This window comes from Sorex fumeus, unplaced genomic scaffold (genome assembly GCF_029834395.1).
Source record: "Sorex fumeus unplaced genomic scaffold, SorFum_2.1 ptg000009l, whole genome shotgun sequence".
Lineage (NCBI taxonomy): Eukaryota > Metazoa > Chordata > Mammalia > Eulipotyphla > Soricidae > Sorex > Sorex fumeus.
This window is the reverse complement of record NW_026606066.1, coordinates 24,688,551-24,703,184: the sequence shown is the minus strand read 5'-3', so window position 1 is coordinate 24,703,184 and position 14,634 is coordinate 24,688,551. Positions and strand designations below refer to the sequence as shown.

The window sequence follows — 14,634 nt, the reverse complement described above, 5'->3', positions numbered from 1 at the left end:
CGCAAATGCGGCCGCGCGGTTCCAGAACCTGGTTTATAGTCTCTGAGTCTTGGCCGTTGATGGGATTACATGGCGCCAGGGGGCCAGTTGGTGGGTGTGACTCCCGCCTACTGGAATTCAGAGGATCTGGGTGGAGGATGCTCAGCCCCGATCCGAGTAGGCTTGGAGGTCTGTCTTAAGGTCTTTAATGAGGTCCTCCTCTGTATTGCCTTTAAGAAGCAATATACATCTACAAATGTCCATGCTATAGTTTCCTATAGTCTTCATATTTGCTGATTGTGTTTATGTGATAATATGTAACATGTTATTTCATCCTTTATCACTTAATCACTTAATCACTTAATCCCCATTATTCATCGATTTATTCGAGCGGGTGCCAGTAACGTCTCCATTCATCCCGGTTGCGTGCTAGCGTAGCCCAATGGTATCTGTTCGTTCTAGGAACATGCAGAGCCTCAAACCGATCATTTAGGGTCTTGACGAAGAAGTCTGACCATCTTATAGGTGGGCGTCCACGTGATCTTTTGATGTCCCGTGGAATCCAATCAGTAATGGCTCTAGTCCAGCGGTTGTCTGTAAACCTCATTACGTGTCCAGCCCATCTGATTTTTGATGTCTTGGCAAATGAGACAGCGTCCCTGATTCTTGAGCGTTGACGAAGATCAGAACTCCGGATTCTATCTCTCATTTGAGTGAATTGTGATATTCCAAGCATAGTTCTTTCGATTCCTCTTTGAAAGACCCGAATAGCGTTCTCATCCTGTTCTCGTAGGGTCCAGGTCTCTGAGGCATATGTTAATGCAGGAAGAATAGTGGAATCAAAGAGATGTGCTCGTAGCTGGAGGTTCTTTGTCCTTTTAGTTATTTCTTCAATGCTCTTGAAGGCATTCCAAGCCGCTCTCTTCCTCCTGCGTAACTCAGGTGCCAGGTCATTCATCATGTTGATTTCTCGACCTAGGTATATATAACTGTTGCATTCGGAGATGGTGGTTCCGTTGAAGCGAATGGAGCGTCAGGAACAAGGGTGTTTCTCATAAACATTGTCTTCGTAAGATTCAGCTGTAGTCCTACCTTTCCACATTCACGGTCAAAGTCGTTCAGCATTTGTGCCGCTTGGCTGATGTTTGGTGTTATTAGAACGATGTCATCAGCAAAGCGGAGGTGGTGTAGTTGCCGACCATCTATCTTCACTCCCATGTTTTCCCATTCCAGTCGTCGCATGATGTTCTCGAGGGTGGCACTGAAGAGTTTTGGTGAAATGGTATCACCCTGCCGAACCCCTCTCTTGATATGGATGATACCAAGCTCATTGAGGTATCTCGGGAGTTCAAGATGCCGCTCTGTCTAACGTTCATTGATTTAAAGAAGGCCTTTGATTCTGTTGAGACGGAAGCAGTCATGGAAGCCCTAGGCAATCAGGGCATACAAACTCAATACATCAGGATCCTTCGTGAGCTCTGTTGCGGATTCACTACCAAGATTTCACCATTCATCCTTTATATTCTCTGTAAATATAGTCCTATTTGACTAGATTGTTTTGTTTTGGGGCCGCTCCTGGAGGTGCTCAGCGCATACTCCTGTCTCTGTGCTTAGGAATCAATCCTGGTGGGGCTCGAGGGATTGATTATAGGTAGTATTGGGGATTGAACCCCGCTGTACTCTCTCTCTGGTTCTTTGTTAGATTTAGAGCCGTGCTTCTCTATGTGGTGAATGATACTGGTATTTAATAGGAAGAGGCCAAGGGATGCTGCTAACTGCCATGCAATGCACAGGAGCCCCTACAACAAATAATTTTTTGTTTTTTAGCTTTTTGGGTCACACCCAGTGATGCTCAGGGTTACTCCTGGCTCTTCACTCAGGAATCACTCCTGGCGGTGCTCAGGGGACCATATGGGATGCTGGGATCAAACCCGGGTTGGCCGCGTGCAAGGCAAACGCCCCACCTGCTGTGCTATTGTCCAGCCCCACAACAAATAATTTTATGGAGTTAAATATTAATAGTACTAGAGTTTAGGGCTGGAGTGATAGCACAGCGGGTAGGGCGTTTGCCTTGCGCACACCCAGCCCGGCTGAGATGGGTTCGATTCCTCCGCCCCTCTCGGAGAGCCCGGCAAGCTACCGAGAGTATCTCGCCCGCACGGCAGAGCCTGGCATGCTACTTGTGATATATTCGATATGCCAAACACAGTAGCAACAAGTCTCATGATGGAGACATTACTGGGCTCGCTCAAGCAAATTGATGAACAATGGGAGGACAGTGACAGTGACAATATTAGAGTTGAGAAGCTATAATCCACAGACTTGATCAGATTCAAGTTTAATTATTTTGGGTGTTCATCTGCTTTTGGGATTTTTGCGTAAGGCTATTGGTCGTTATGATCCTACAAAAGAGCAATATTCTCGTTCTATCATATTTTTCTTTATTATTTGAAATATGCCTTCAAGAGAAACTTTTCTTTCTCAATTGTTTATTTATTTTGAGCTGCAATAATACATTAAAGGCAGGGTAAACGCCTGATGTTTTCCTTTTTCTAACCAATCACATATCATATTTTATTCCAGGTTGATCTCCTATCAAGAGTTTTTGGCATTTGAATCTGTTTTATGTGCTCCAGATTCCATGTTCATAGTGGCTTTTCAATTGTTTGACAAGAGTGGAAATGGAGAGGTGACATTTGGTAAGGAAAAAAAAAGATTTTAAGTGATAAGTGAAGTTAGTGAGGTTGGTTTAGTTTGTAAGTACTTATTCTGGTAATGGAATATGTTAGGTCCTAGTCAATCAGTGAAGTTTTACTTTTCTAAATGAAATTTATGCAGATAGTTTTATCTTCTTCAGAGCATTACCAAATTACCAGATTATTACCAAAAATAAAGAGATATAGGATTGCTGTTGCTTTAGCTCATTGAACCACTGATACTTTCACATTCCTGAATGAGGTGGTGTAAAATTTTCTTGTTCTGGGCCAGTCTGGATAAAATTCTTTATGAAAAGGCCATGAACAACATGGAGTAATCATCTCATTCTTTAAGGGATTTTGGGGTAGAGAGGTCAGAACTTCTCTTCAGCATCCATGGAGCATTGCTACCAAGTCACTTTGAATACTGAGAGCAGAACAAAAGGATCTCGTGAAGGCAAGAGTAGTTAGTTTTCTGAACCCTCAGATTAGATCTTTGACCTATAAATTGCAACCAGAATTAAAAATTGGTCTTTGAGTTGGATACAGAAATATACTGAAATTTTTTGGTGGTCACATAATCTGCCACACTTGTTGATGTCTCATGATTGTAAACTAGGATGCTTATTTTTAGAAATGAACTTGTGTTTTGCTAAAGTGTCGGCTAATTTTCCTGCAGTAGATTTTTCAATAAAAGCAGTGCTGTGTTTTTCAAGTGCTGATTCCTTCTCCCCATTTAAAAAAATACTTGATTTTTTTTTATTGTGTAAGAGCAATACATAGAAATAAAACTTGCCATCTTAACTATCTTTAAATGTACAGTTCAGTAACATTAAGTATATTCACATTATTATAAGAAAAAGTCAATTCCTACTTTTTTTTCTTGTAGAGCTAAACTTGATGCCCTTGTATCATATGGATTTGCCATCCATGTATGGGAGAGAATTCTTTAAAATCAAGCTTTCCTTGAGCCACAGTGCTAATATTTATTCACTGCAATACTTGTTATAGAACAACCACCCTCTAGTTAAATTCAAGGGAAGAAGATTCACTGGTATGGGAAAAATAGTAAGAAAATACAAGATACTTAGAAGGCTCACTGGTAGCTTCCCTGTGATTTTTGTTGGCCCATTTCCTAAATTGTTACTGATTAGCGCTTTTCTTCTGCCCACTGACCCCGTTGTCTCTTACATGATAAGCCCTTCTCAAATAAATACCTACGTGGAGTGCTTTAGGTCTCTGTGTTTATCCTGGCATTCTTCCTACTTTGGAGCAAGGTCTGGCTATTATGCCTCCTATAGTACATTGACTTTCTTCAGAAATGACTAGGTTCTGAATTTTAAATATTATAACCTCTGTTATCCATCATCAACCCTGATAATGCTACATTTTCTGTTTCTAGTAGGTATCACACACATCACATACCAAAATATATAGAAGCATTCGGGAGATAACTTGATATAAATATCTGAAGTTAGTGACAGTATAACTTGTGCTTCTATCATATACTCGTTATTTGAGAATTATATTTTCTAAAACCAACATGTTATTTTGTCTCTCCTACTGTGATCTCATGATTCTATGTCGCCTCCATTTGATTACCTTTTAAATTTTTATCTTTATTTTAGTATATGCACCCAAAGCACTGCCAGGTATGACCTCAAACTATCCCCTTGCACCCAAAATAAGAATAGAGAGTTCATGCAAATGAATGCATGTAATTATTAGACCCCAACTTTACCACTTACTAGATCTTTTGCTTTTCCCTCAGACTATGATTTTTGAGTTAGGATTTCAAGAAAATATAATTGGGATTAGAAGCACTGTAGCACTGTCCTCCCATTGTTCATCGAGTTGCTCGAGTGGGCACCAGTAACGTTTCCATTATGAGACTTGTTGTTACTGGTTTTGGCATATCGAAGCAAAAAGAAATTATTTTAAAAAATTTTTTTGTGTCTATAAGAACATATAAAGCCTCTAGAATTCAGTTCTTACTTTACTACTTCACAATCTAGAGTTCGGGAGATTCTTGTGAAATAACAGAAATTCAGTCCACTTTTGACATTGTTCTGGGTTACCCTGGTCAACTAGGTAGTTCTTTTATGGTACCTTGGGGCTTTTCTAAGGCCATTTTTTTCCCTTTCTGTCCTCTCTCTCTGGTTGACATCCTATTTTAAATATTCAAAACTAAATGAAAGTACTCGTAATGAAAAATAAAACATTTAATTGCATATTCTTAAAAGGAAACTCTTCCAAGCTAGCAGACGCCTCTTAATATAATTTCTGAGGCCCTCTCAGTTCAGACTGTATTCAAGGCTATAGAATTTCAGCATTTGGAAATAATAAACTTGGAGTTTATTTTTATAGGATTTTGGATCTATGGTAAAGGTCAGTTTTTATATCTGTATTTACTTAATGGAAAGAACTGTATGTATGTTTATAGACACATGTTTAGATAAAAGGGAATTTTAGGACCATCCTAATTCTAAATCATTCTCACCAAACGGCCTATGTTTTCTAGTTTGCAGCTTATTTAAGTATAGTTTTCTCTTTTCTATATTCTAAGAGGAAGGTGGGAAAGTGTATTGGATGTAAGGCTCAATGGGGTAGGGAAGTACTGTTAGATCATTTCTGTCTCTCGTGGATTATGATGATGATGTTATCTGTACTTGTACATACTGTTCTCATCTATGCTTTTAAAGAGATGTTTTATTTGCATCAGCTCATATACTTAAGTTGTGTATATCTGCAAAGTTTTCTATAAATAACAATATTGAGTAACATTTTCCAGAGTGCTGGAGATTTTTGTTTTGTTTTAATTGTTAGAGATGAATCTGGTCTGGGGGAGATGCTTCACACTGATACCTGGGTAATCTGACACAGAATGTGAAAGTATAGGAGAGGGTTTTGGAAATTTCAGAAGAGTGAAGAAAAAAACCTATAGATCATTGTTTTCTTTTTGATCATTTATTCCTTTAATAAAACTTCTAATGCATGCTATGGTAATTATTTGGTGGCTTGTATATCTATTACTACCTGGTGACTTGAGCCTTGTAAAGACCATTGCATGACTGGTGTGTGTTAGATGCAGCTTTAACTTGCCTTAGTCTCACTATTACCCAGTAGTGTACTGGATGTTCCATTCCACAGAATTGGGGTGAGGATAGCTATTACAGTTTTATACTACACTGTGTTTTCAGTAACTGCAATGCATCTGTCCCAACTTTAATAAAGAAAAAGGCCTGTTTCTTTGACAGAGATGTAGTTATTCTAAGAACCCACCAAAAACTCTTACCTATTGACTAATAAGGGAATACAAAATATGTATGCATTCTAAGTTTTCTGTTAAAATTGCATCAACATTGTATTCCAAAGTATTTGCGTAGGAATGAGAACAATTCAATATCAGCTTTTCCAAGGGCATGTCTTTCCTGCTCCTGATTTTGTGCTGTTTGACCATCAGTATGTCCAGCTTCAATATGTTCAGGAATACACAAGTCTATTTCATTTGTGCCTCTAAATCAAACCCTTTTCCCTTTAAGAGAAGAATGGAGTGGAGTTGTTCAGGTATAACCAGTATGACTACTATTAAAAACATTCAGGAGATGTGAAAATTGTACCCTCTTTCAGGGGGAACAAAGGTACTGGCATGGAATGATATGAATTTCTACGTGTAAAAAATACCTTGGTTTAATCTTATAGGAAGTGTTCACATTGGGTGTTTAATTAATTCAGGAAGAAATTTTGAGACCCTTTTCGGACGATCTCAGAGTAGGTTATATTAACATTCAGGGCTAGTAGAGTAGCTCAGAGTTTGAAGTTTAAAAAAAGGAGTCTGATGTTATTAGTAATTATTCCTCTTAGTTGTTAACTGTTGAAGCATCTAAGTTTTATAGTAATAGATGCTTTTTAAATGTAAACTCCTCTTTCCTGAAAAAAATACATATTTACATACATATGACAGCAGAACTACCTGTTGACTGATTGTGCAGTAGTTCCTTCTGGAGGTAGGTAAAGAGTTCATAGAAATACTTTCCCCCAGCACAACAGGGGAGGTCACTCAGGAAACCACAGACTCTCCTAGAAAGTAGAACTAGAAGTTCGGAACTGAGTCAACATGCCATGTTGGTTGGGACTTCTTCTACAAGTTCCTGTTGTTGATCTTTTTGTTGTTGTCCTTTGTTTTTTGTTTTCCTTTTTGGTCTCCTAGTTGTTCCTCTTCTCCCTCCTCCCCCCAAGTTTTCCTTCATTGAAAAATTCTACTTCCACAAGTCTTGCTATTGTTTTTGTTCAGTTATACTCAAGGATACGCGTTATTTGTGGTGGGAGTTCTTCTAAAAGCTTCTCTGACTTCACTTTAAGAACCATCCAGGTGAAAATCAGCTATTGAGCACTTTTTTCCCCCCTGACAATAAAAAAATGTTTGGTCTCCAGCCTGTAAGTTGGAAGCAGTGGCTCCTGCTGGGCTGAAATCCTTGGAATCAGGATGTCGTTGGGCTGATGGTAGGTGGGCTGTGTCACAGGGCTGATGGCTTGTATACCTACAGGAGGAGTTCTCTGGCCACACCGTTGGTACAGCAGCTCCTTCCAGGCTCATTCATGGAACAGGCATGGCGGCAGTCTTGGAGAAGAGTGCCAGCCCCGGTCAGAGGTAATTTTGTACTGCAGAAAGGTGAACAAGACCAGTAGGAAGCTCCCATAAGGACCAGGGGAGGGATGTGGGTGGATGAGAGGGGGAGACACAGTGTGGGTCTCTGGGGAAATGAGAATCTCTGTTAAGACATATATACATAATTTATATGCTTCAATGTGTATTTCATCTAGTCCAATCATCATAAGTGACTGATACAGCTAAACTGACTAATGTAATACATCTGTAAACATTTTTACTTAATCACAGTTACCACCATTACCTGCTCTCCTCACAAATCATTGTGCTCTTCTCCTTTGAGCAAAGAGAAGATAATGATAGGCTACTTTTGTATCTGGTCCCAATTCCCTTGTCAAAGGAATCATAAACCATCTCTTTTATAAGCCCATGCTTTGCAGGAAGTTAAAAAAAGTTGTGTATTGTTTTCTATATGTCAGAAAACAAATGGATTCCTAGTTCCCTTAGGGTTACCTGCCTAGTATAAAACACTAGATCAAATTTGTGGTCAGTGAGATGTGACTCTAGTCTCCCTTTCAAATCCAGCTCAGAGCTATAACTACTGAAACGGCGCTCTCAGGAGTGCTGGTTAGAACTAAATACCCTGGTTTGCCACTGGAAAGACGGGATTCTCTCTGAGGGGAAAACTCTATGCCGTTTCAATTTTGGAGTTTGGGGCATAGGTGAGATTATTGGTGTACCCTCTCATTTCATGCCAAACCTTATAAAACCGGATAAAATAAGAACATGAGCATTTTCCTCACACAAATATAAGCTCTCCAAGTTCTGGAAATTTTGTATTTATTTTTTTTGCTTGGCTAAACACATATTGGTAAAAGTAGACATTTTGAATTAGATTTTAAAACAATAGCTATACTAATTGTTTCTGCAAACTTCCTGAATTAGCCTCAGACAGTTTGTAGTGGAAATAATAACTGAAGGGAAGTGGATCAAGAGATGCCAGAGAAGTTTTGAAAGTTTGTCAGTCTTGGTGTAACTAGTTGTAGCCTGTGACATGCTGAAATTATGAAGTGTCTGAGAGTAGTAATAATAGTCATAATAAAACTGTAGTCAAAGCTGTAGTATGACCACTTTAGGAGATGTCAGAAATGTCCAAATAAATACTCTGAGACAATGACACTTCAATATTTTGAGGAGATGAGTATGAGTAATTTATACCATTATCTTAATTGTTTCAAAGATAGTCTAAGATTTTACTCAGGTTGTTAAAAAGCTTATAAAATTAGATTATAAAGTTTTTGTTTTACAGCTATTTTAAAGATCAAAATTGTAATTTTAGTTGTAAACATCTGTTTTGTGGTATAGAAAACATAGTTTGAAAGTCTGAGTTTTATGACTTTGATAGAGTTTTTATAAACTAATTTTTCTCATCATATAATGGGAATTATATTATTGCACCATTATATAAAGCATATATTTAGCAATATGTACATTTCTTACTAAGCAGTTGAGTTTGGGAAGTTGTGACTTTTAAATTAAAGGTTAGTATGAAATAATTTGTTTCCTTTAGTAATTGTAGTATTACTTAAATATATGTAGTAATTTAAGCCACCCTGTTTCATTTCCTATTAATTTATTCATGTTTCCTAAGCTTAAAACTTTGTTAGACCTTTAAAAATCAGAAATCAATTAATTTGGGAATAGAAAAATCTAATTAGTTAAATTTGAAGGGTCCTAAAAGATCTTTGCAGATCTTCCATATTGCTTTTAGCTCTGACATTTTTGCAATTCTTAAAATTTTAATTGTATTATAAATGTTAACGTATTTTATAAACTTGGATTTTGTATAGATTTTTTGGTTTGTTTTTATTTTGGGGTCACACCTAGTGATGCCCAAGAGTTACTTCTGACTCTGTGCTCAGGAATTTCTCTCGGTGGCTGGGGGACCATATGGGATGCTAGGGGTTGAGCCTGGTTTGGTACATGCAAGGTAAATGCCTTACCTGCTGTACTATATCTCTCTGGACCCAGATTTTGTATAGATTTAAAGGTATGTTTTGTGTGAGTGAGAAGCCAGGCTTCCATGAATTGCTACTGAGTTGATTCTTGTTTTTAGAAACCAAACCCATATTTTAAAAATTTATTCATTTATTTATTTTTGGTTTGTGGGCCACACCTGACAGTGTTCAGGGCTCTGCTGCTCAGAGATCACTCGTGATGGGGGACACTATGGGGTGCTGGGGATCAAACCCTGATCAGCCACCTCTAAGACAAACACCCTACCTGTGTTTATGGTAGGTGAAAATAATTTGACATGATTTGAAAACTTTGAAATGCTGTTGCTGCATAGGGCATAAATTAAGTGTTACATTCCATTTGCAAGAAAAGAGAATCCCATCTCCCCAGTGACATCCAATGCCTTCTTCCTACTTACTTGATTATTGTGACCTATTTTCAGGGCTATTAGAGTGAGTCCAGACTAATAGGATTTCCAGATTTTCCTCCACCTCAGCCCCCTCTCCTTCATTAGCAACACCTTTAGAAAGAAAAATAAATATATACATGTATATATAAAACTAAAGGGAATCCATTGAGCCATTTAAAACATGAGATCAATATCTTCAAAGAATTTGTTGAAATTAGAGAAAATACCATAGTTGGAGGATATTAGAAAACATTAAACTTGTGTTTGCTAATTCTCTAGTATAATTCATAACTAGTTGATGTCAAAACACTTTCACTAATATAATTGGCTTAAATTTGAAAATAATTTTGTTCTTAAGACAGGCTTCCTGCTTTCTTAACTTTCTTAATGATTTTTTTTTTTTGGCATGAGCTTCTAAATTAGTCTATCCAGTCTATGCTTGTTAAAGTACCAGTCATTTGTGAATTGACTTTTTTAGTAAAGTGTACAACTGTGTAAGGTGGTGAATGACACCTTAGTGCATGAAGACAAACTGTCAGAGGATTTTGGTTGTGTATTGCACTGTGTGACTGGTTCCTACTAAAAGTTAGTGTACTGTGTTTAGTCCTTTATTTAAAAGTAAATCACTAATTTCACTTATCTTAAAATATTTTAATAGTTGAAACTAATAATCATGTTTTTTAATGGGGATTTTGAAGCTTTGTGTCAAGACCATATTTTTGACAATATCAGAAGCTTTTAATAAGGTGCTTGCTGCTGAGCTAATGATATGCTTTTGGTAGTATTTCTTATACCTATCTTCAATAGACATATTCAGGCTAGTGTGAATGTAATAATCAAGCCTCAATCAAACCATACTTAGTATGACAAATATTGCATTATACTGTAATTTAGGCATTCATGCTTCTGATAAAGGGCTTAATTCGACTCCTTGAGGAACCGGGAAAACACTATTGATTTTATACTGGAATGCAAAATAGCAGCCATTTATAGTATAAGATAGAAATCACTTTCTAATTAAAATTAAATAAAGAGAAATTAAGAATCTCATGGCCTTATATGTAATGGTACACAATCTTAAATGTAAAATTATATTTTGTATCAATTGTGTTCCTGTGCATGGGTCTGTGGGCACAAAAAAAAATTTCCAGTTAATCTTAATAGAAGCAGATAATATTGACTTTTAAAATTTCTCTTAATTTTTTTCTGTAGGAACATTGCAGTGGAATATACTACTTATTTCAGACATAATTTATTTATTTATTTTTCCCTTTTAAGAAAATGTCAAAGAGATTTTTGGACAGACTATTATTCATCATCATATCCCTTTTAACTGGGACTGTGAATTTATCCGACTACATTTTGGGCATAATCGAAAGAAGCACCTTAACTACACGGAATTCACACAGTTTCTCCAGGTGAGCTTAATTTTCATAACTGTAAAAATATATGCCATTCATCCCCCTCATTCTCCTTTAGTTTAATTAAATTATTTATTATAAGAAATAGCAATTTCTTGTGACTTTTCATCCCTTTCTTAATTTCCCATTCCTACACCTTCTCCCAAGCCCAGCTCTGAATTTTTGTTAATAGTATTAAGAAGAAGGTATTAAATGTTTATGAAATGAAATAAGAAAATTATCTATTAAAAGAAAAAATACTTAGCTTTTTAAAATAAATTAGCTGCCCATAGATCCGAGGTTTACTTCTGCACTCAATTCTATTCCATTGGTGTGAGAGACTGATTTTACTCTAGTAGCACACAGTTCTGATTACTGTAGCTTTGTAATTTACTTTAACACATTGACGCCTACATCTGCCACTGCTGGTTCATATGAATGTGGTTTAATCAATACAAATTGCAGTACCTATTTCAAGTTATTGAAGTTAGGAATGCACTGCCTTCATGTTTTCTGGAACTGGGCTTTTTATTTTTGGTATTTTTGTTTTATTGTTCAGTTTCCTTACCACTTACTGGACTGCTCAGGTTTTCTCTTTCCTCCTGATTCCATTTTGGGAGTTATATGATTCTAAAAATGGACTTGATTTATTAGTTGATATTATACAAAGAAAATTGTGAAATATGTATATCAATTAGGCTGGAGCGATAGCACAGGGCGTGTAGTAGGGCGTTTTGCCTTGTGCTCAGCCAGCCCGGCCGAGCCGTGTTCGATTCCTCCGCTCCTCTCGGAGAACCCGGCAAGCTACCAAGGGTATCTCGCCTGCACAGCAAAGCCTGGCAAGCTACCTGTGATGTATTCGATATGCCAAACACAGTAACAAGAAGTCTCAAAATGGAGATGTTACTGGGCCCGCTCGAGCAAAATCGATGAACAATGGGAGGACAGTGGACAGTACATCAATGAATTTTAGAAGACAAACTCATACTAAAACAATTTTAATATTCTTTAAATTGCTATTAGGGGGCTGGAGTGATAGCACAGCGGGTGGGGCGTTTGCCTTGCACACGGCTGACCTAGGTTCGATTCCTAGCATCCCATATGGTCCCCTGAGCACCGCCAGGAGTAACCCCTGTGCATCGCCAGGTGTGACCCAAAAAGAAAAAAAAATTAAATTGCCATTAGGCCAGGGAGTGGGGAGACAGAAAAAGTACAAGGGTAAAGTGCTTGTCTTACATGTGGCTGGTCTGGGTTTAATTCTCTGCATCTCCTATGGTCTACTGAGGCCTGCCAAGAGTGATTCTTGAACACAGAACTGGGATTAAGCTTTACACTGCTGGGTGTCGCCCAAAATTAAAAAAAATATATTGTCATTGAGCTACCACAAAGTCTTTAAGAATTTAAAATTAATAAATGGTGAGACTTATATTAAAATTATTTAAAATATTTTCAGTATGAGAATGAGATTCAGCGGTAGAATGAATGCCTGACAGGTGTGAGGCTTTGGGTTCAATCCTTGGTACCATACACAAAAATAAGAGAAAGTAACATTGATAAGTGATAATAAAAATATAATATATTCTTACCTATTAATAGTTACAATATTAATATAGTTTGTACGGATATTATTTCCAGAGCTGTAGATAGTGTGAAATCACAGCTGATGGTATTGTTACGTTCTTACATTGTGATAACAGGTTGATTTGATTATGCTGTAGGTCTCCAAGGCAGAACTGCTCTTTTTTTTTTTTTTCTTTGCTTGTTTGCTTTTGAGCCACACCTGGTGATGCTCAGGGCTTATTCCTGGCTCTGTGCTCAGGGATCACTCCTGGTGGGGGTCAGGGGGCGATATGTGGTTCCAGGGCTCTAGCCCAGGTTGGTTATGTGCAGGGAAAATGCCCTACCTGCTGTACTATCATTCAGGCCCCCTGACAGAACTGCTCTTATTTTGAATTTTGTTTAGTACTGCTCGTTTTACTGACACTCTTTTTTAAGAAAAATGTTTATTTTTATTTATTTATTTTGGCTTTTTGGGTTATACCCAGCGATGCACAGAGGGTTACTCCTGGCTTTGCACTCAGGAATTACTCCTGGCAGTGCTCAGGGGACCATATGGGATGCTGGGAATCGAATCCGGGTCGGCTGCTTGCAAGGCAAACGCCCTACCCACTGTACTATCAGCCCTTACTGACAGTTTTTGTTATTTTTTTTTTTTTTTTTGGTTTTGTGAGTTTTTTGTTTCAGGGCACATCTGATAATGTTCTGGAGTCTCTCTCCAAGTGTGATACTTAGGGATCGCCACTGCCAGTTGGTTGTGGAAACAGGGAGCCTGGGTCTCTAGCCTGCAAAGCATGCATGCCAGCCCTTAATCTATCTTGCCAGTACTTTGTGTTTTTTTTTTATGATTTATTAAAAAATTTGGTTTCTCAATAGTTCAGAAGTTCAAAGATATTCCGAATGTTTATAGTCTATGAGTAATTGTGCCCAAGCCAGGCAGAGAGAGAGAGAGCGGAACACCAGTTATTTCATCATTTCATGTAACATTGCTAAATATTGTCCTTCCAGTATTCAGTAGACTTTCTCACTGGGTCATTTTTTTAAAAAAAAAATTTGAAAAATGATCTCTAATTGAGAAACAGAGAGACAGGCTTTGACATTTAATGTTTTTAACTTAAAATGAATCAAAAACTTTAAGTTTTATATTCTTGAATGACTGGGAGAGAATAAATCAATACTTTAAAGAATGATAAAAAACACCAAAAACCTGCTGTTTCCAATGATGAAAATTTTTCAAGTAAGATAGGATGATTTTCTCCTTCTGCTTTTTCTTCTTGCCATGCTGTGATTCTTTCTTCCTGGGAAGTAATAGGTGGCACAGTTTCAGAAAACATGTTTTTTAAAAGAAATTTTAATTATTGTAAATTCAGAGGCATACAAGTGTTTATGTCTCTAAGTACACTCAGGAGAAAAGTGACTATCCTTTCCACAACATACTTTTGGGATGTGCTTTCACCAAACGGCTGCCTGCGTCTGGCTCTCCCCTCCAGGAGCTACAACTGGAACATGCAAGACAAGCCTTTGCACTGAAAGACAAAAGCAAGAGTGGCATGATTTCTGGTCTGGACTTCAGTGACATCATGGTTACTATTCGGTCTCACATGCTTACTCCTTTTGTGGAAGAGAACTTAGTTTCAGTAAGTAAAAATGCAAATAATTCAACGTGCTGTTTCCTTAAACCTTTTGAACCGTTGAATCCTGACTTGCTTCCCTGCATCCACATGACCTTCAACTGTTCTAACTTTATGCTTTGTTGGTAGAAAGTAAAATGGTGTGTGTCAGGGATGTGGGGTAATCGTAACTCCTTCCTCCCATTGTAGTTTTGTTCAGTGCCACTATCCGTGCCACCATCTTGCTCCCACATTTTCCAATTTATTTCCATTTAGAGTCCCATTAAAAGAATGAAGGTGTTTATAGACAAGGGTGTACTGACTTCTTTAGTGGGCAGTGACTCTTCCGGGTACTACT

General features: G+C 37.7%; 1 protein-coding gene across 5 annotated transcripts in view; it reads left to right on the top strand.

Moving 5' to 3' along the window:
- SLC25A12 (solute carrier family 25 member 12) overlaps nt 1–14,634 on the top strand; it is a 193,422-nt gene that overhangs the window by 130,944 nt on the left and 47,844 nt on the right. For 4 of the 5 annotated variants that reach the window (XM_056110183.1, XM_056110182.1, XM_056110187.1 and 1 more), the window contains 3 exons: nt 2,563–2,678; nt 10,988–11,127; nt 14,157–14,303. In XM_056110183.1, the coding sequence (XP_055966158.1) occupies nt 2,563–2,678; nt 10,988–11,127; nt 14,157–14,303 (403 nt within the window). Of the gene's footprint in view, nt 1–2,562; nt 2,679–7,222; nt 7,327–10,987; nt 11,128–14,156; nt 14,304–14,634 lie in introns of those variants that run through there. The other variant, XM_056110186.1, reaches the window with a different exon arrangement.